Genomic DNA, 22,423 nt, shown 5'->3' with positions numbered 1-22,423 from the left:
TTATGTGCAAGCACGTGCTTACGTCCATTAAATTTTAAAGATCTATCACGAATTTTAGAATTAGAGAACGAACTACCATAAGAAAATAGAATAAAATAAACTCAAGGAATTGATAGTACCAAAAACTCAATATAAAAAAAGTTTTTTTTTTTCTTTTCAAAAGTTTTTAAATTTCTCATAAGATTATAAGGGCACAATTTTGGCGCTTGTAAAAGTGCCCTTCTTTTTTTTTCCTTAACTCAAATATTTTCCCCCATTTTGCCTATGATGTCCAACACGTCCCCAATAATTAAAAAAATCCGTTTAGTTCGTTGATTCGAGTTTTTAATTCGAGTTAAGATGTGATTTTATGTGAGAGTTTGTTACTGTAGTAAAAAAGTTAGATGTGACTGTTTTTTAGAGCTTTTTACTGTAACAAAGCTCGAATTCTAAACTCGAATCAGTGAAATAAATAAGACCTAAGGTTAAGTTCGCACTCATCAAGCCATCCAAAATGGTCAAAATGAGTGGATCTAAGTAATACAGATGCCGTATAAAAAGCAACTCTAGTTCCTAGTCATCAATTTCCCCATTTCATGATCCAAAATATAGAAAAGAAAAGAAAAGAAAAATTTTCTCCAAGTCGTCTTTCTTATTCACTCATTTTATTCAATATGGACATTCCTTGTGGTACCTTGTACTGGCCAACGAAAATAATAAAATATAGTACTGAATTTTCTTGGACAAAGTTGCTATACTAGGCCCTTGAACAAGATAAGATAACAAAATGATGCCTAAAGCTTGGAAATGGCATACACAGGCAAGTTGGATCTCGCAGGGAGTTTTAATTCTCCCCATTCTTCATCGTCTACCTTCGAGAAGTATCGGTCGACCATACTCTCACTGATGAGCTCGAGTTTAGAAGGCTGCCACTGAACAATAAACAAGACACCACAGAGGACACCAAAGAAGAAATAAGATAACTAAAACAAGAATTTATACAACGAAAATACAAGAATTTAAATGCTTCTCTACCTTGGGGTTCTTATCCTTGTCCAATAATAGAGCTCTGCAACCCTGCTTTTGAAAAGAATGGTTTCATGTATTCTATGAGAAAATGAATTAGGAAAGTGAAAATAACAAAAGAGAGCAGAAAAACCTCTACGAAATCCTTGCTGACTTGCCCTTGCATGACGGAAAACGCCATTCTGTACTCGCGAACAAGACATTGACCAATGCCTTGGAGTCTTCCTTCTCTAATCTGGAATATCAGTGCCGAAATAAAATACAAAAACAACAATTATTACTTGAGGCAGACTAGATTTTCAACAGAGAGTTTCCCTAATTCAAATCCCTAGCATTCCGGCACTGCCTAGTTTAGGTGACATTGCCATGCTAATAAAAGACCTCTTTTATCCTATTTCCCCTATCATAAGAATTTGAAAGACAGTTTAAAGCAAATGTATGATAAAGTTGAGAATTTTTGAAGTGGCAAGTATAAGGCATTGCCGCAGTCATACCGATCTCAACCAAATTTTTAAACTCGTTGGAGATGCCTTTTTCAGTGTCTGAATTGTTGCAGGGATCCAATCATCTGCTTTATTAATTGCCTCCCTTTCCTTCAGTAGCAAGATAAGATAAAGACCATTGTCATATCATGTAGAACACACTAAAAAAGTAAAAATGAATCTGTGCAACCAAAGCAACAAAAACTTTAAAAGCATATTCATAACAGGAGACTCTTGTCTCGACTTACAAGGGAAGAAATTATTTGTTCTACCGTTCTTTGAGAGAAGCACTTATCAATAACATTCAGCCTACACAACCAACCAATCACCAAAATTAAGAATCCAAAAGCTCTCAACAGACATTTCAGAAGTAAGCACATACATTCTCTCAGAAAAAAGGTTGCCATCTGGTTGACCTTTGAGCAATACAGCCTACTGTTCTAACTCCTTAATATATAGCAAGCTTCTTTCAACAACACACAAAAAAAGGACAAGAAACATTAAATGACTGTCCACTGATGTTTGAAAAACCAAGCGGAATAAGCATTGGAACTGGTAATCTAATTATTGGGCTTCTAACTATTTAATTATAATGCCGGTATTTTCTCTCCGAAGTAAAGATACAAGATCATAATCATTGCACTGCGGTTTATAGTATGGCGATGTAATTTATTCAGTTTGGTCTCCGTCCGTGTTGCATTGCCCATATGAGCATCTCTACACAAGATTTTCTTCAGTGTTGAAAAATCCAGCACACACAATACAAATTAAATACTGTAATGTAAACTCTAACCGGAGATAAGAACTTTTATCTTTCAGATTAGGCTGCTGCGAATATTTATCAATAATTCCAGAAATTATAGCTGGATCACTTGAATCCACCTTGCATAGAGCTTCTTCTAACAAGCATAACCTCTGTAAATTAATCAAAGTCACAAAAAAAAAACCATTAAATAAAGAAAGCTTTCAGTCAAACAATCAAAGGATTTTTCTCCACCAAGGAAGAGAGAATGGTGAAGTTTCCCCAAGAAAACCTTTTGGGACTGTCTCATGCGTTCAAGTCAGCGATTCTGATTCATTGGTGGGAATTTTATGAGAGAACTATTGGCGGAAATTTTTTTGATTCAAATTTTTTATGAGAGGAAAACACTGTAGCAAAATCAGAATTAAGGATTTAATTACATCAACCAATCCGGCACTTTATGTTTAATAGTTGATCCAACAAAACAGAGCATTATGTCTATTTTCATAGTAAGCATTGACTCATACTGGATTAATAGAACAATAGGAGGTAGCATACTGTTGAGGGAACAAAGTGAGTTGCAAGACCACATGCAAGCATTTCAGCACCATCCAATCTCGAACCTGTTAGACCAAGATATTCTCCTGCCAGGTATGAAGATTGAAGATAAATAATGAATACCAAAGAAACAAAGAATTCTTTCCCTGCTAAATGATAAAAAATACTGTAAATTAAAAGCTTTAGTATCAGTCGAAAGAATCAAACAAATGAAACATGATTAAATCCAACATATATAAAATCAAGGAGGGAAAGGACTACTTGCCACTGTTATACATGTTTTGACAATCAAACAAAGCCAAAAGAAAGAAAGAAAGAAAAAGAAAAAGAAAAAGAGGAACTATCAGCACAATCCAAAACTCTTCATGGAGTCCTCTTAGGCTTGTTCTTTTCACAATTCGAATACCAACTCATACTTTTTGCTACAGTTTTTCTCTGAAAAAAAAAATTCAAACTCAACTTTTTTGCTACATTGTTTCTTCACATAAATTAACTTTTCAACTCAAAGTTCTCGACTCGAACCCACGAAAAGAACAGGTCTTTAGTATACTTGAAGTACTTGGGTTTTTCAAATGATATTTACTTTACCACAAAATAAAATAGAGTAAGGAAATAGAAGAAAAGAATTAGCTGAAGACATAAACAATAGGAATTTGTAAATCAAGGAAGCCCTTAATATATTTGCAACCCTTACATTCTTCAAATAATTTTACTTTACCCCTAAAAAAGTAAAACAAGTAAACAGAAGGAAAAGAGTTAGTTTAAGACATTTAAGAACGGGAATTTGTAAATCAAGGATCTCACTGCCATTACTAAAGAATCCAGAAAGTCTAGACAAGAAATATGAGGCACCCACATCTGGAAAGTGCCCCAAAGCTGTTTCTGGCATAGCAAAGACCTACAAGGGCAAACTTTGAAACTGTGAGATCAAGACACATAAGAAAGTAACTCTTCCATTTCTAAGAGAATACACATAAAACTATTAATTGAACTACTTCAACAAGAGAGAAAATAAATCTACGAGTGCAGATTTATTTGCTATGCCAGAAACAGTTCAAACATGTATCACCAATGTCATCAAGGTCCAAGAGAAAATAAATCTACTAGTGTAGTATGAAGAAGTGATAATGTTTGATCTTCTCCTTTTTTCTTTTGCATATTACTTCCCTCACTTTGACTCTATTCATAATTTCATACCAGAGACAAGAGAACTGAAAGAAATTTCTACCCGGATGTCTTATAGCAAAAGATAGGCATGCAGAACTAGTAAATGATTATGTGAGACAAGTACCGAATTTTCTGTTGCAACTCGGAATCTGCCATGCATTGAAACACCAGCTCCACCTCCCATGACTATTCCATTGAGAATTGAAACCTTAAATGATGTTTCCATGCTACGAGTAAGAGAACATTGTAAACCTCCAAAATACGTGTGTGTGTGTGTGTAAACTCAATTAAGGATTCTTCCAATGGAATTAGTGGTTCTAAAATCTGTCATTATATTTTACTTGGATTAAAAAATGCCTCACCTGAGGTTTACAGTAAGTTGCCAACAAGTAAATTAAGGTAAGCTCTTTCCGGAAAAGTTGTGCACTTAATCTCCAATTACCTAGATTATAACAACATAAAGTTTTTAGTAGATATGCATGATCAATATTTATTCAATGTTATAAATGAATTTCTTTCATGTCACAAATAGGTCTAAATCTTCTAACGAGACGTGGCTGATTTTAGAGAATACCACAAACGCCCAAGGTTGTGGGTGAGTTATAGATGTCAACAATCGCAGAGCATTTGGGAAATAAGAATATATACCTTCATTAATATCACGAACCAAAGCAACAACATCAGCACCGGCACAAAATGCCTTTCCTTTCCCCTAAATGTAGGAAAAAAAATAGAACAATCCCAATAAAAACTTTTTTATGAGAAGCATTTCTGAAATTTTGATATTGTATTAATCTTTGAGCCTCGTCAAGGCAATCTGAAGCTAAGAAATGAATTGGCATATGAGAAGGGAAAGTACCTTGACAATAACCAATTTGATATTGGAATCTGCCTCACAAGCACTTAAAACTTCAAAAAGGCGAGAAATCTAGAAGGAAATCAAATAAATAAGTGAAAGATGAGAAGGGAAGGTAGAGAGATACAAATAGAAACAGAAAGAGAGGACGAGGGAGAGTGAGGGGAGAAAGAATATAGCACATTGCTTAAGTTATGTTCCATAGTTAGCAATCAAATACAGCACACTGGCAATTCAATTAGACTAAGTCTTGTAATACATACAGGATTATAAAATCGAACATGCCTTCTGGAATTTGCAGCGTCGTGAGAGATTATGATGCAAATAGAAACATAATAAAAAGAATGCAGAATGGAAGACCAAATATTTAGAAATGTAAAAGTGCAGTAGAATCCTTATCTTAACTCTCATTGCGACCGGTCGCTAGATAACTTCTCCAACAACTGTTAGTTTACCAATCTATCAGATTAGGATATCTTAATTTCAAATCCCTGGAACTACACTTTCCAATTTATCACCATATGTCGGGCTTATGCTGCGCTCAGTTTCCATTTTCGCACATGATTAACCATTGTCTTAAGCTTTAAGAGGAATTAGTAACCTACCCTAACAGCTCTATTTTAGTGAAATTATTGGTCTAGTCTCAACCTAGTTGCGACCACCAAAAGAAGAAGAGTTGGTCCAATTTTTGTAACACCTCAAGCGCAAAACATAAATTAACTTCAAGTATAACTTCAAATTATGAAAACAAAGTGACATAAGCAAGTGTTTGAGCCATAGCTTTATCTAGAGAAAAGTGCATAAAATTCTTGAAATTCCTTGTTAATGTTATCATAACCTGAAATCACTCAACAAAAACTTATCTTCTATTTTATCAAGGAAAAATGCTAGCGTCACTTTTTCTATTACTTTTTATATTCACAGTTTGACATGTGAACTCTATTAACATGATATATTATTATTTTAACAGAAAATGAGATATTAGAGTCTACATGTCAAACAATGAATGTAGAAAATGATAAAGAGAGTGACAGAAAGATTGACGCTAACATTTTTCTTTTATCAAGATGTTGCATTTTACCCTATGTTTTTAGGAATGTGACGCCTGTCCCCCATATTGTACGGGTCGTATTAGCATGATCTCTGAGGGAGGCCGGGAGAGGTTTCTGCCGCGATTTGAAAAACGCAGGGGATTGTTTCAACACAATTTGCAAATGGAGGGAATAAGGGCAGCATTTCTGGAAACATACGATGGAACAAAACATTTCGAAAAAACACACGAGAGGTTTTTATTATTATCTCAAAATAGAATTGCCATGAGACCAACTTGAAAAAAGAATAGTTTGAGAAGGCATAAATAGTACCATTTGATATGAAAGAGAATTCAGTTTTCTAGGCCTGTTCAGTGTCAAAATCCTCGCAAACAGCTTCTCTTCCACCACAACCTAACAACACCAACCACAAAAGACAAACCATTCATATAATATCAAATCTCAAAATTCCAAGTATTTACTTTAATTCTAACAAATGCGCTAATATATTTACCAAACAGCTAAATTTATATGCAATCAGAATATCAGATGAATGCCGTTACTATTTCTCAATTCAACAAGAAGAGAGAACGAATCGAGTTAAGAACAGAAGAAAAAAAAAAGAAAAAGAAAAAACCTGCTGATCATCGGGCCAGATAGTAATGGAGGAAGCCATTGTATGTGGACTGTGAGAACTGATAGAAGGAAAAGCAAAGGGGAAATGGGAAAAAAAAGAGGGTTAGGGGGTTTTGGAGAGATCTCAAAGCAAGTATTTTGGTTTCTTCTGAGACCTCTGCTCCTATGACGCCTCTGTCCGACCGTTAACAGTTAGCGGTTGGCCTCCGACGAAACCGGAAAAGCTACCACGTGATGTACTTTTTAAAAGGGGCTATTGGCACTGTTTTGTGACATTTTGTTTTGTTTTGTTTCTTTTTTTGTTTTTGTTTTTTAATTGGGAAAAATATGTGCATTATTGAACTAACTTTCTCTCCAATGTGTCCTACTAATTAAAAAAAAATGGATTTCGAATTTTTTTCAGCCAAAATTTTATAAAATTACAAATATATATATATATATATTTTCCTTAATTATCAATTTTTAATTTAACAGTTAATCATTGATTGATTTAATGATTTATTAATAATTAATTTTAATTTATTATTAATTAACGCATTCATTTTTTTAAAAGAAAATAACTCGTTAATTTTTTTATTATTAATTAATAATTAATAAAAATTAAGTAATAACTAATTAATTCAATAAATTAAAGATTTATTAGTAATAAACAACAAAATAATTAGTTATTAATTTATCATGAGTTAATCACTTATTAATTATAATTAATAATTAATTGATTATAAATTAATCACTGATTCACACTTGTAAAGAAAACGGTTATTTTTCTAACATAAAAAAGCTCAGGCCATCTATGAAAAAGGGCAGTAAAAAGAAGTCTATTCAGTTAATTTTTCCAAAAAAAAAAAAAAAAAAAATTATATATATTCTTATGTGTTTTATCTTGCGATAAAACCAGTAGCACTTGAAGTAGGAACGCAGGCAATATAAATCATACCCATAACAGATTGAATTAGAAAGATTCTATTGAGATTTGATCCATCGGAGAAAATGGGAACGAAAAACATGATGGAGTTTGGGGAAGATGAATTCCTGGCATGCTGCGGTAGCACGAGATTCGCCCAAGAAATGGCGAAGGCCTCTCCTTTCTCTTCCCTTGAGGAAGCCATTGTTGCCGCTCGAGATATCTGGTTCAACATCGTCGACGTCAATGGCTGGCTCCAAGCTTTCTCTGCTCATCCTCAGATCGGAAGTTCTCCTTCCTCTTCTTCTCACTCCACTTCTGCTCAGTTAAGTTTTTTTTTTTTTTTTTTTCTTCTAGTTAATTTTTTTTTTTTTTTTTTTTTTCTGTTCTGTTTTCATTGTTAGTGAAATTTCAATAGAAATTTGTTGTTTTCTCAATTACCCAGATCCGAAATATGATGTTTTTGATGATTGGAAACTGATTTAATAGAAGTTATTGGTGTTTTGTAGGTGGAGTAAGGGAGAGCAATCGACTGCTTTAGCAACTGCTACTAGCTCTAGCTTACAGGTCAGTGTGCTCTGAATCAAACTTTAAATTTTGGGTGTAGAATTTTCTTTTGTTAATTAAGGGGTATCGATGATTTGCATTTGATTAAGGGAAAGTGAGAAAAGTGTCCCCTTGTTTCATCAAAATACTACAAATGCCATGATCCTAGGTCTAAGCTAATCAAAAAAGTATCCCATTGTTTTTCTGAATCATCTAAGAAGTATTCGCTGCGCGTTGAATTCTGGTCAAACTCAATGGGGAGTGTACATTAATTAGGGCAAGTGGGCAGCTTGGTCTATTTAGAACATCTCCAATGCAATGCCAAATTGGTGGCCAATGTCAAATATTAGCATTTTAGCGGGAAAATCGCTCTCCAAAATAATATGATCCTTATTCTTGGTGCTAAATTTGGCGCCAAGAATAAGAATAGTATTATTTTGGAGATTGATTCAGTGATTTGGTTGATTGATTCTGGTTGATCTGATTTGATCTTTTCAGGAGCTTGATGAGTGGAATGCTCGCTATAAGGAGAAGTTTGGATTCATATTTCTTATATGTGCATCTGGGAGGAGCACTGACGAAATACTTGCTGAATTGAAGGTGTGAATTTTTTAACTAATGAGACCAATGTCAATTACATTGACCTTTTATCACTGGATACGATCTTACTTGTTAATTGTTATTTTTATGCGGGGTGTTTGAGTTTGTGTACTTTGGTGTGATAGGAAGGGAAATTTACTACACTTTCTCCAAAAAAGAGCTATATAGTTGTTTTCACTGAAGAAAGAAAATACACCTGAAAAGGATAGCCTGCTTTTAGTAATTGCTAAGGAGATTTATGCTCTACTAATGTCACACCAAGTTTCTCAAATTAATGCTTTCTTTTCACTTGTAGAAACGATACCCGAATAGGCCTATAGTTGAATTTGAGATTGCAGCTGGGGAGCAGATGAAGGTAACGGAGCTGCGTCTTGCAAAGCTCTTCTCGACTAAAACAAATGATTCTTCAACAGGCAATCCGTATCCTGAAGCTGTCTCAAAGAAAGCTGAAGGTAAATTAAGTTCGTTTCTTTCTTAAACAGCTTTTGTATATTCAAATATGAAAAATTTATCGGTATGTTTGATTGCTTGTGCAGCAAAAATCTTATTATGGCCCCATTGTGATATCTTGTTTTTCCAGTAATCTTATTCTGATTTAGATCTTGTTTCATCTCTGTGTGTCCTGTCTTTCCAGTGATGGATTTAAGCCCATGAGTAATGTCTTATACTAGTCAAAATCATTATCAAGTAAAGTTACAAAGTATTGTGCCAATGGGCCCTGACCTTGCAACTGATTGATTAAAAGTTCCATGCTTTTATACGTGTAACAACAAGTTTATATTGGTTAACAGTGGAGATCTAGTCACGGCTTTCCAAGTTCATTTACAGTGTGTTAGGGGAAGAAATTAATTCCCCCCCCCCCCCCCCCACACACACACACACACACAAAAGAGAGAGAAAAATATAATAGTGACCCCATTACTTTCACATATTTTCCTAGCTAATTTTTCTTTCTTAAAATTTTCTTGAAGATATTATCAAACCACTTTTACAATCCTTCCTAGTTCCTAATCACTGGCATTTGTAAACTTTTGTTGTATGCTAATATGCGTCATTAGCTTCTACTCACTCTGCTACTTTCTGAGTAATATTCTTTATTTTTGAACTCTAGAAGATCGTATGAGCATTATTGGAGGGCATCTAACTGCTGCTTCAGAATCTTCAATTCGGAAAACATACCAAAGTCCAACTCAAACCCGTCCACCCATTACAACCCACGTATTGGATGTGTCACGAGGATCTCCGGGTGTCGGAATTGAGGTACAATTAGAAGTTTGGAAGGGCCCTCAGCCTCGTCCCCTATTTGGTGATCCAGATACTGGTGGTTGGATCATTCAGGGGTCTTCAGTTACAGATAATGACGGACGGAGTGGTCAGTTGATGAGCATAGTTGATGCTGTGGATCCAGGAATATACAGGATAAGCTTCAACACAGGTAAATACTGCCCCGGAGGGTTCTTCCCATATGTTTCTATTGTGTTTGAAATCAGGGAGTCACAGAAGTTGGAGCATTTTCATGTTCCGCTGCTGCTGTCGCCGTTCTCTTTCACCACGTATCGTGGAAGTTAGAACCTTTTGTTGTTTCAGTCAACAAGTAATTTATCAGTTGTAAAGATTCTCAAGTTCTTAAAAGTTTGTTATTGTTCAGAGAACTTCTTTGTCAATGTTTGACAAACCTAAAGAGGAAAATAGTTCCTTTTGCAATAAATGTGATTCTCTTGCTATATATATATTTAGTCCTTGGGCTACATCCAATTAATTGAGTGAATTAAGGTTGATGTGATCTAGATGAATTCATTCCATGTTAAATATTGCATGTTTCCGAATGTACCAATTGATTTAATCTAGATATTGCTTATATATATATACATACATACATACATATATATATATATATATGTTACAGTGTTTGTAAATTTTGCCTGTGCAGAACTCTGTAAAATCAGATATTTCAGTCCAAATGGCCGAACTTTTGGATGACCCTAGAACATCCAACCGGGATAGAATTTGATTTCTGATTGGATGTTCCAATCACTAGAACTGTTTAATTGCCTTGCTTCGGCAGAATTCAAATTGGCTACCCCATTTTTTTGGCGCGCTGGTTGTTTCTTGAATCAAATTTTGACAGCTCATTCATTGTTCAAGTGGTTTTGTGAGAGAAAATACTGTAACGAATCACGAATCATAATTCGAATCAGGGAATGAATCTCTCTACCAAACATCGCCTTAACTTTTATTTATGTGTTAGCATTTAGGTTCTTAAATTTAGATGATACCATAAAGTAGTATTGGATGGACAGCTATAAAGTGAGATGACATATTTGGACTCGCTTTCTCATCAATTATAGGCTGAAAATTAGGAAACCAAGGTCCAAGCAACAAAAAGTTCCTTGGGAAAATTAGCATTTGGCATTAATGAATATCAATTAAAAGTAGTATTGGATGGACAGCTATAAAGTGAGATGACATATTTGGACTCGCTTTCTCATCAATTATAGGCTGAAAATTAGGAAACCAAGGTCCAAACAACAAAAAGTTCCTTGGGAAAATTAGCATTTGGCATTAATGAATATTATTTAACCTAGTCCCTTGAAATGGAACCTTTATACTTTTATTTTTAACATTAGTCCATATATTTTTACTTTTTAGACTAGAATTAATCAAGGGGTAGAGTTTTTTAAAACGGATACTTTTAGTAAATCAAGTAATTAGGAGGTAGAATCTGTAATTTTCTCATTTAGGTCATTAGGTGCTTAGACCGCAGAGTCACCACAACATGACAAGATCTCTCTTATACCTATAATTCACGCATTTGAATTGTAGAATCTGTATTAGCTTAATCTTTATGAAATATAGATTGCAACATTTGAGTGTCATGGGAGACAAACCCACCTTTCTTATGTCAACTTTGTTAAACTACTATGTAGTTAGTTTCATGCCTTGGATTTCTTGTGATACAATACATATGTAGTTGCAACTAATCGTTGAATGGGGGAAAAAAAAAAAATCTTTGAATGGCCTACCAAGTCTTTCTGTGCAGCCCAATTAGCTCATTTTCGTAGTCCAAGTTTCAGCCTGGACGAACTCTGAGGCCCAATTATATTTATCTATTTTTTTTTTCCATTACAAAATTAAAAAGAAAAACTTTCCAATTTCTGTTATAATTACAATCGTCACTTTCGGTTTTAGCTATAAGTACATGATCACGAGAGACCGGGGCTGATCCTGAGTCTTCATCGGCAAATATTTATCACCCACAAACTTGCTTTAACCAAACATCTGCATGCTTAACACATATAAGTTAGCTAGGTTTACAGCCACACCAAAAAAAAAAAAAAAAAGAGTGGAAATGGATATGTATATAAATACATACACACACACACACACACATATATATATATATATTATCCACGAGCTTTACTTCCATGGGCCATAATGTTTATATAAGTTCAAGGTGATCCCCTAGCTACTATCTACTTTAAAGTATTATAGGCCCCGTTCTTTTCGCTGATTTAAGTTTAAAATTTGAGTTTTATTACAGTAAAAAGCTCTCAGAAATAGTCACATCTAACTTTTTTGCTACAGTAAAAAACTCTCACACAACATCACATCTCAACTTGAATTAAAACTCAGAATTAGTAAACCGAACGGACCCTAGAGTACTATTATATTCTAAAAGTTTGAGTAAAGAAGAAAGAGGTATTAAATAATCATGCAGGCTGTCAAAGAGAAGCTGAGTGATATGAAGGACATGCGCAAGGCCAAGGCCAAAGAAAAGGTATTGGCTATGTGCCAATTATATATGTCCGAAGTTGATGTTAATTATTAATGCGTTACAGAAAAAAAAAAGTATATGAAATTCAATATGTTATATTAGTCTAATTATCTAGTAATAATACGTGTGTATATATATGTGGTTATATGTATTGTCTGACGATAAATTTACACATGACTCCGTCACAAGGTTTAAGTTTAAATTCATCACCCCAAATTTGAAATAAATAGAAGAAGAGTAATGCTAGAGACACTAATTCTAGTCTCAATTTTTTGTACGTACCCACTTTAAATTGTCGTCTTTTGATTAACGAATATAGTATTTTTTTATTAATTGATGTAATGTTTATCAGTAACTACAATGAAAGAAATTATATCAACTCACTTTACCTCATGAATTTTGAATTAATCCCTCTTAATTTCTTTTTTTTTTTAGAATTTCCGTTAAAAATATACAGAAAAGAAGGGGATGGTTCGAGAGCATGCAATCTTTTTCTGTTTGTTTCAGTATAAGTTCTAACAAGTGGTTAAACAAGACTAATTTCTCTCTTTTTCTATTTATTTTTAATAGAAATTCTAATTGAAGGGGCTAAGTAGAACTAAGTTAAAATTCAGGGAACAGAGAGGAAGGTTTCAAAGTTAAAGAAACAGTATGAGAGTGATTATATAGTTTTGAAGAGCACAAATAAGAATACTCCGTTACATTATATAATTAGGGTTGGAGATTGTTCATGTGCCTTCTAATATTTAACGATACAGTAAGCTAAAATCAAACCTTACTATATGTTAATTTATAATAATTTGTCCACTATAGTTCAAGTGTCAAAAGAAGGTGACCTAACTCCCATAAAGTCTCACCAACATAATTATGACTTGTTCAGCTTAAAGAAACATGCTAATGAATCAAAAGTTCATTACGAAAAGAGATATGATCCTGCAATAAGTACTCCAAGCAGTTTTTCTCTGAGTCTATAATTATCTTCACCACTTCCCCAACTCCCTTAATTATCTGCTTTTTCTGCTAAAATGGCAACAAAAGAAGAGATTAAGGAGAAAGAGAAAGAGGTCAAAAAAGTAGAAAACAAGGAGAAAGATGGAGTAATCACTGCTGTTTACAAAACAAAACTGCATTGCCTGCAGTGTGCACGTGATATCAAGAGGCCTCTTTTGCGTACTCAAGGTAATTATACTCTCTTTGTTACATCTTAGAAATCCCCCAAATCAATCAAGAACTCTCCAATAGTAGACGTCTCTACGATAGTGATGTTAGATCTAGTCGAATCAATTTGAAATGGAAAAATATACAAATCAACTGACGGGTATATAGAATACGAATTTAACTGTTTAAAACAGAACCCTGTTAATAGAGTGTATCTTTTCGTATCCTACTATAGTCAACCACAACCTTACAATTTTTTAGTATAGCATGAAATAATTAATTGACTTCGCTAAATAGGTGACCTTAGAAAAGGTAGTGAACCCTAAAATATATATTTGGTGCAAATCACATACCTATGTGAAAACTTGTTGCTGATGTTGGTCTATAATATGCAGTTCTATATAATTGGGATGAAATTGTTTTTTCATAAATTTAACTTTTGTTTCTTAAATTTTGATTCATCAAGAGGAAGTAGTACTTCAATTCCTTTTCACTCTCATGACATATATTTTTAAAATATCTCTCCTCTTTTTTTTTTTTATAGAAATGATAATATCTTAATTAATGGAGCATTATTAGAAACGATAATGTTATAATTGTCCAGGTGTTCACAGTGTGGATGTTGACATGGAGAAAGGTGAAATTAAGGCAAAAGGCAGCTTCGATCCGATCGAAATTCAGAAACGAATTGAGAAATTGGCCAACAAGAAGATTGAGTTGATATCACCTAAAATCCAAATCAAGGAATCTGTCCAAACAGATAAGAAAGTGGTCAAGGAAACCAAACAAGTATGTTATATTATATTATGTTATGTTATTTCTTTTTTCTATTCTTTCCCCATAAACATATATATATATATATATTTTAATTTTCAGAATTCTTCATGATATTTTCTAATCTCCATATATTGAAACTTCATGCCCTTGCTTGAATTGAAAAAAAAAGGGGTTTCAGGACAAGAATTTCTCCCAATATTGAGATGACCACTATTTTTTTCTGGATATATAATAAAAAAAAAAATTTTTTTTTTTTTTTTTTTTTTTTTTTTTTTTTTTCCTGAACCAAAGAGTAGATCTTTTGTTTCTTGATTAATCAACTAAATTCCTGCATATGTCCTTGTTTAGGTAGCTACAGGTGGGAGTTATCAATACGATTAAATTAATCATCTTTTTTGTTCGTTTCTCTTTATCTTTTTTTTATAAGAGTTTTGAAATCCCGGCACGTTAGGGCTGCTTTAATTAATTATTTGAATGTGATTAAAATTAAATGGAACTAATAATTTCGTCACCATCCCTGCAATTTAAAGAATTCCACGGTCAAACCTCATGGAATGCACGAATCTTTTCTTTATTTTTTTCCCCCCTCTCCCTATTAAACTAATCCAATTAGATACTTTTGGGGTCTTCTTTTATACGTATAAATGAAACATGTGGATCAAATTATCAGCATCATTTTATACAAAATGAATACGTGAGAAATTATGTCCATGTCCATATATAATTAACTTTTTTTTTTCGTTTATTTTTTTAATTACGATAGAAGATTTAATATTACCCCTTGCAGTAAAATCATGTGCGAACTTACCATCAGATCCACGGTTAATTTTTCTTAAGGCACATATTATAATGATTTTCTTTAAGGCACTTATAATTAAGTTTTCGTTACTACCTATATACAATGTCCACCGATCGACATGTAGATTAAAATATATAATTATCTTCTTGGTTGTTTAACCCAACTTGCAACTTGCAAGCAAATACATACATACATATATATATATATATATTGCATTATAATTTCTTTGTCTTGTATCATAACGTTATTCACAGTGGCAGTACACAGATACATATATAATCTCTTATCCTTTTCATGGTCACAATTTTGATAATCATGATTGATTAATAAGAGCATATATAATTATTTCCATCCATTGTTAATAGTATCCTTTTTCCTATATATAAAAGCAATCAGTACTATATATTTACATATATAAATTTATATATAATCTCTAGTCTATCCTCTTTCTCTGTCTCATGATTCATTTAACTATATTATATAAATTAAAAAATTAACTATTCACTTTTGTATGCTCTTATGCTCTATTAGATTTATGAATATTTTGCTTGACATTATATTAAAGGATATATGTGTTCACGTGCCTGAAAATGCTACACGCACACATATGTAGTACTCATATACATTAATTTTAACTAATAAATAGACACAGGTAATTATGTAACTATATATTTGTTTTATAACTCAAGTTGAAAAAAATACTGTAGCAAAAAAGTTAAAATTGTGAGGGAAAAAAAGTTGAATTTAAATTTTTATAACAGAAAATACTATAGTAATAAAACTTGATATGTGAAAAGAACAAGGCCGATATATTGCTGACAAAATGTAATGTAAAATTCTGAAACATACTAAATTAATTTTGTCGTATGAATTTGAAGGCTATTTCGAGGACAACATCAATGAAGGTAAACATGCATTGCGACCAATGTGCGAGAGATCTCGAGAAGATGCTGCTAAGGCAAAAGGGTATAAAGATTAATATTTATACAAAATTAATTCTCAATTATTATTGTGTTTAAATTATATTAATTTATTGTTGATTTTTCAGGTATTCACAGTGTTAAGACTGATATGAAATCACAAATTCTAACGGTGGACGGAACCATAGAGCCTGAGAAACTTGTATCATTCCTACAAAGAAAGGTGAACAAACATGCAGAGATAATAACCGCGAAAAAGGAAGAAAAGAAAGAGCAGATTATGATCAAGGAAGAAAAGAAAGAGCAGATTATCAAGGAAGAAAAGAAAGAGCAGATTATCAAGGAGGAAAAGAAAGAGGAGAAGGGGAAATTAGTAGTTAGCGGTGAATTAGGAAAATCCTCTGACTTAAACATTATAGAGGTTAAGGAAGAAAAAAAGATAGTGGAAGCTGCTAAAACTATAGAAGGAAATGCCCCCTATTTCATTCACTATGTTTATGCTCCTCAAGTGTTCAGCGATGAAAACCCAAATGCTTGTTCTATCGCATAGAAGATATATAGCTTAATTAGCATATATATTGTTGTGATGTTTTAAAAATTTGATGTTAGTTTGTATTGTATTTTTAGTTAAAAGTTAGTGTAATCATAAGTAGATACAAAATACATGTATACTTATATATATATATATATATATATATTGATCTAGTTTATATTTCTTATAAATCAACGTTGATTCAATTATTTTCAATTCAAATTCTAAAAATATAATTACATGAAACTAAGATCATTATTTCAAATATATCTAAAATAAATACATTACTTTTTTTTATTTGTTATAGAGATAAACAAATTGGATGGATTAGAATTTTGGTTCATTTTAAGCATGTTTAAATAATTAGTAAATTTAACGAGTGGTAGCAAAACGACGGCTCACATCTTAAATTATGCTAACGTGCAACAGTTTTTAGGGAATTGGATAAGATTAGAAAAAAATTTAGAAAAAATGGAGAATTTACCAAACACATTAACCCCTATAGATTCATTAACACTCTAAAAGCAACCTCCAAAGCCAATACTAAACAGCCATATATATATATATATATATAGGCATATTCTTGAATTGTTAAAATTTAATAGCTAGGTTCCAAATGTTTACCTAATTTTGTCCACTGATGTTCGAGTGGTACATGGCATCGATTTCCTAGTACATGTACAGAAAAAGGGGAAATATATAATATCCACGATCAGTTGATTGTAGAAAAAGTTTGTAGGCGTTATATTATACATGAAATTAATCTGGTTTACTATTTTATTGGTTCATGAAGTGATCCCTTGCATTAACAAACTCATCTGATAAGTGCTTATATATAATTCACCATAAATAACCAGAATGCACACACACACACACACACATATATATTACATTGTATAAAGTATTTATGTACAACACACACATTTCTTTCAATTTAATTAACAGAAGTTACATTAATTAATGGGGGTCGTATTTTAAGTACTATATAACTGAATAAAGCCATGAACTTTTATTTGATCTGTTATATTTATCATGTTGCATATCAATGGGAGTCATACAATTTAATATTTTTAATTAGTACTGAACAGCATACGAGAGAGATGATTAATAACATGACAATCACGACACTTCACACTAAATTTGCTGATTATTATCTCGCAAAGATAACGACCTAAGAAGCACAAAATTGGTCTATAAATTAGTTACAACACATAAAAAAGAAAAGAAAGAGAGAAAAAGGAGAGACTACTAAATGATTTGATCACGTTTATATATGTCACTAGTTACTCCCAGATAACCAGATATAATCGGTATTAAAAGATATTTAGCTCACTAATTAGTTTTACATGTTTGCAATTTCTTAGTCCCGAGGTTTACTTGCATACATGAGATGTATCAGTAGGCGGATTTAGAAAGAATAGCCAATCGTTTTTTTTTTTTTTTTTTTTTTTTGTTCATAATTAATCTAGCATCTTAAATCACACATATATATATACCAACAAATTACGTGCATGAAGATGCTTAATTTTAATAATGAATTTAAGTTCTACAGATTCAGAATGCATGGCATAACAGAAGCTTATATATAGAAATCTAGAAGCAACCTGATAATTAATGACTTACATTCTTTCTCACCAATAAACTCAAAAGACTTCGACCGAGAGAGTAAGAAGATCATATTATATATATATATATATATATACACACATGAGACATTGTTGGATTCTGAAATGGGTGAAAAGCAAAACAATTTTGAGGCTTGGTTAATTATGCATCAAGAACACATAATTAATAAATACTCATGGGATAAGGGAAGAACACCAATCATATTTTAAAACAAGGTCAACATATATATAGTTATAATTTAATAAACAACAAAATGATGATCAACCACCAAATTACTAACTAATATTCTCTAGGTGGAAAAAATTATTTATTAATGCAATGGTTTGTTTGTTTTGGTCGGATAAGTGTCAAATAGGGTTTCCAAAATCCTCTATTTTCAGAATATGATATGTAACACACAGACACACATACATCTTTTAGTTGTATGTATAGACGGCGTAAAGATGTTGTTTGTTGAACACTTACTCCGTAAGTTAACAAATGTTAGCTGATCCACTAGATATCACAATATACGAAATGTTACCAACACAGACTTTTTCCAAAGCGCTAATTCTTGTTAAACAAGACATTAATTAAACAAATTTATCAGCTAACCAGTGGTTTCAGTCATGCAAACAATGAATCAATACTTTTGTAGACTTTGGAAGAAGTTAAGAAACTTTAATGGATCGTATTTAATTCTCTCTTTATTAACTTTGGTACACTTCTCAAGATTAGTCTCAGAATATGTTCTATTCGATTATATACCACAAACAAGGTGAAACTCCATTCATATAGAGCTAGATATATATAGATGCACCTTGGATCTTATACGTACGTTCAATATTTTTATACGTTCTTGAAGCTTATAATAAGATAAAGAGCTAGCCTTATAACCATATGTTAATAGTTCTATACATTTTCTTACACAACAATATATATAAAAAAAGAAAATTCCAGGAAAATAATGTACTACACCCATTAGTCATTTTAGAACTTTTTTTTTTCTTTTTTCACTCCATAAGAGCTTTTCATCCTAAAAAGATTCCACCAGGAAATTAAAATAGTTAGGTCTAATGGTCTATGAGGATCACAAATACACTGAAAGTTAGAAGGGGGAAATATATTAGAACTATGTACATATTTAATTATGTACGGCCTGTTAATTATGTGTTTACATGAAAGCCAGTTGGAGAAGACCTTTAACCCATATTTTATGTTCTCTCTTAGGATTTTTATAAATACTTTACTTGGAAAAGATTAATTCCTAATTAAAGCTAAGTCTGCTTCGTTGTCTTTCATTGTTTTATATACTTCACATGTGTACACATCACTAAATTTCCTGCACTCTGGCTTTTATTTAATTACAAACTTATCAGATAGCTAAACAATACACAATAATTTTTTAATAAATATAAAAAATCATAATTATATCCCTCCTATAAGAAAAAACAAAATTTTGAGGCATTTTTTTAGTAAGGAAGTTATAAGCTAATCATTTTGTATATTTCTTTCTACTATTGTTGCTTCAATAAATTTGAGTGTGGTTCTTAGTATAGAATATAAAATGATTAGTGGCACTCACTACTTTCTTTTTGTGCTATCTCCGTTCTTAAATCACTACTTTCTTTTTGTGCTATCTCCGTTCTTTTTTTAAAAAAAAAAAAAAAAAAAAAAAAAAAAAAAAAAAAAAAAACCTAATCTGACGAGCAAGTACGTGAAATATCCAGCTTAATATAATGGTCAGATATATTTTGCATCCTAAAACCCAAAGCTGAAATCTTAATTTCATAATTAAGAAAAAGGTAATTTTCCACACATATATATCCACGGAATCATCATAATTATCATTCATGAACAAAAAAGCATTTCTCAAAAAAAAAAAAAAAAGTTACAAAATTAAAACAACAGAATTTTTTGGTTGATGAGAAGCAGGAAGAAAGGGAAGAAACTAATTAGTTGTACAAAAGATTGGAGTAATATTGTATCAGTCTAGGAGATAATAATTCTCTGACCTCATGAATCTGTGCCCTAACACCAGCAGGGAAACGCCGTTGTTTTTTTTCCTTTCAATAACCCTGCCGTCCGGACGTCGCCGAGTTCCCGGCCCAACCGTCAACCGGCATCTGCGGCGCCATGTTATTCAGCGGAAGGTTGAAGAAAGGGAGTCCAGCCGATGGGTCAGGGAAGGGGCCGCCACTTCCTCCTCCGCCTCCCGAAGGCGGTGAGACTTGGTCGGGGAGGGGCCCGCCACTTCCTCCTCCGCCTCCCGAAGGCGGTGAGACTTGCTGCTGCATCTGGAGTGGCGGCTCCTCCTCGTCGAGCGGTAGTCTCTCATACGCAACATTGGTGAACGACGAGGCGATGACGATGACGGGCCCGGACGCAATCAGTGCCCCGACGACATTCCCTCCGACGACCTGGCCTTGACCTCCGGCCAAGAATACCGTCAAGCTTGTGGCCCCCGGCGGTGCAGGCGGCGGCAGAAACGAGCCTGACAGCGACAGTATCTCGAACCTCCCGTGTAGGGTCACGACTGCGCCGGCCGCCGCCGGCTGCCGGAGAGTCACGTTGGTGACGGTTCCACTACCGCTGAGCACGCAGATCCCCCGCTGCCTCTTCCGCGCGTAGGCTGCCACCGAGTCGAACACGTCGCAGCCGCCGCTGACCTCCAAGATGTGAGCCCTTAGGGTGTTGGCGCTCTCCCGGGTGATGATCACCGGCGGCTTTGCCTTGTTCTTCGACCCCGCCGGCCGTCCCCTCGGGCGTCGGGCCGCGACGTCTCCCATGCCGTGGTTCGGCGTCACGAGGTCGAGCCCGGCCGTGTTGTTGTCGTCCTCGCCGTGGTTGTGGTCTGCGCCGGCGCCGGAGAAGTGGCCGTTGTTGCGGTTGACGTCATGGTGATCGTCGGAATCGGGCGGTATTTGGAGGTGGAGATCAGGGCGTTGGAGATGCTGAACAAAGCGAGAAGCTGAGCCTAAGTCTAAGCCAGCCATACACCAATTTGAGATATGGAAGCTAAAGGGGAAACAGAAAACAAGAAAAAATATTATAGTTAAAAGAGAAAAAAAAAACAATTAAAAGTTTTTAAATTGTATAGTAATTAAGTTAAGGATTATAATATGAGAGACCCATGATTCAAAACCCTAGAACGAATAGAAAAACAAAAGGAATCGAGTACTGCAGAGAAAAGGGAGGGCTGGGGACGAGAAAGAGAAAGAAAGATAGAGAGAATGAGAGAAGAAAAAGATAAAGGAGAAACAAAAGAGAGAGAAAGAGTGGAAAACGCAGCCATTCTCTAACACCAAATTAAAATAAATAAATCAATGAACAAAGAATATTTTAATAAAAAACAGTATGATTAAGAAATGTTTTAGTGATTGTTATGTTGTCTTTCTTTTCTTTTTTAATGTCGGAAACTTGAATTTTTCTTAATAATGCTTATGTTTTGCTCTGAATAATGTTGTTACATGTGTATAATGTAAAAATATAATATATATACATATATATATATATATATATATTTTACAAGAGATGTAAAAAAACAAAAATAAAATTTGATGTGTTGAAAATCTGAATACCCACCAAACGGCAAAGGATTTGAAATATTTGAACCTATAAGAAGACACAATTGGTATGTAATATATTATGTTGTATATAAGTACGACATTTGTCAAGATATGTGATTGGTTAAGTTCGTATTAATTCCTTTTCATTTTGTTTATTGGCGACAAGAAAAGGAATTTAGCTAGGAGGATTAAGTTGCTATCCCTAGAAGTTTTCGTTAACCCTTTCATGCAGTCAATTGAATCATCCATTTATCAATTTCGTGAACACAATAAAAACGGTGTTTCCACTCAACCAAAAGACTAGTACAATTGTAGCTTTTCCAAAAATATCAATATTAATATAACAAACAATTAACTATAATAAAAAAAACAGTTAAGACTAAACTATATTCAATTTTCGAAAGAACATGGAGAACTTCTTCGTGCACCCTTCTGATTGACATGCATACAGTTGTGCATGCAATTGTGCACAAGAGGGATGATAATAAAAAAAAAAAATCGAACTTCACAAGAGATGAGCCAAAAAATAAAAATAAAAATCGAACTTCACAAGAAATAAATTTCCAATTCTTTCAAAATATGCTCTCTTCCAGTTATATAGGCTTTTCTTATTAATACAATATTATATAGGGATTTCAGTACAAACAGCCCGTTTTGAAGGATTTTTTTATAAACAATTGAAGTTTTGTAAAATTATAAAAATGATCGCTTTTATTAACTTAGTGGTCAATCACTGATTAATTTAGCGGCTTATAACAATT

The 22,423-nt window shown here is 33.3% G+C and overlaps 4 protein-coding genes across 6 annotated transcripts; 2 read left to right on the top strand and 2 right to left on the bottom strand.

Annotated features, from left to right (window-relative positions):
• Window positions 1-629: 629 nt before the first annotated feature.
• Window positions 630-6,544, bottom strand: LOC21406613 (3-hydroxyisobutyryl-CoA hydrolase 1). Its single transcript, XM_024166445.1, has 14 exons — window positions 6,479-6,544; window positions 6,175-6,255; window positions 4,814-4,882; window positions 4,603-4,666; window positions 4,317-4,396; window positions 4,079-4,162; window positions 3,601-3,685; window positions 2,788-2,873; window positions 2,281-2,402; window positions 1,736-1,796; window positions 1,500-1,598; window positions 1,139-1,240; window positions 1,015-1,056; window positions 630-911 (listed from the first exon to the last, which is right to left on the bottom strand). The coding sequence occupies exons 1-14, from the start codon at window positions 6,515-6,517 to the stop codon at window positions 774-776; spliced, it is 1,152 nt and encodes a 383-aa protein (XP_024022213.1). The 5' UTR covers window positions 6,518-6,544; the 3' UTR covers window positions 630-773.
• An 800-nt stretch (window positions 6,545-7,344) lies between these two features.
• On the top strand, window positions 7,345-10,639 carry LOC21406612 (uric acid degradation bifunctional protein TTL). Of its 3 annotated transcripts, XM_024166447.1 has the most exons (6): window positions 7,345-7,706; window positions 7,891-7,948; window positions 8,426-8,527; window positions 8,823-8,979; window positions 9,639-9,962; window positions 10,458-10,639. In XM_024166447.1, exons 1-6 carry the CDS (start codon window positions 7,468-7,470, stop codon window positions 10,505-10,507), a joined length of 930 nt encoding a protein of 309 aa, XP_024022215.1. In that variant the 5' UTR covers window positions 7,345-7,467; the 3' UTR covers window positions 10,508-10,639. The 3 variants fall into 3 exon arrangements, with proteins under 3 accessions (XP_024022215.1, XP_024022214.1, XP_010097718.1); XM_024166446.1 differs by lacking the exon at window positions 10,458-10,639 and having other exon boundaries at window positions 7,346-7,706; window positions 9,642-10,263; XM_010099416.2 differs by lacking the exon at window positions 10,458-10,639 and having other exon boundaries at window positions 7,347-7,706; window positions 9,639-10,263.
• A 2,688-nt stretch (window positions 10,640-13,327) lies between these two features.
• Window positions 13,328-16,506, top strand: LOC21406611 (heavy metal-associated isoprenylated plant protein 4). Its single transcript, XM_010099415.1, has 4 exons — window positions 13,328-13,481; window positions 14,065-14,249; window positions 15,915-16,002; window positions 16,085-16,506. The coding sequence occupies exons 1-4, from the start codon at window positions 13,328-13,330 to the stop codon at window positions 16,504-16,506; spliced, it is 849 nt and encodes a 282-aa protein (XP_010097717.1).
• A 3,422-nt stretch (window positions 16,507-19,928) lies between these two features.
• LOC21406610 (AT-hook motif nuclear-localized protein 23) lies at window positions 19,929-21,311 on the bottom strand. The gene has a single exon (XM_010099414.2). The coding sequence runs from the start codon at window positions 21,087-21,089 to the stop codon at window positions 20,163-20,165; it is 927 nt and encodes a 308-aa protein (XP_010097716.1). The 5' UTR covers window positions 21,090-21,311; the 3' UTR covers window positions 19,929-20,162.
• Window positions 21,312-22,423: the final 1,112 nt, after the last annotated feature.

Source organism: Morus notabilis, unplaced genomic scaffold (assembly GCF_000414095.1).
Source record: "Morus notabilis unplaced genomic scaffold, ASM41409v2 Scaffold75, whole genome shotgun sequence".
In the NCBI taxonomy this organism is placed as follows: Eukaryota; Viridiplantae; Streptophyta; class Magnoliopsida; order Rosales; family Moraceae; genus Morus; species Morus notabilis.
This window is presented reverse-complemented; position numbering and strand designations above follow the sequence as displayed.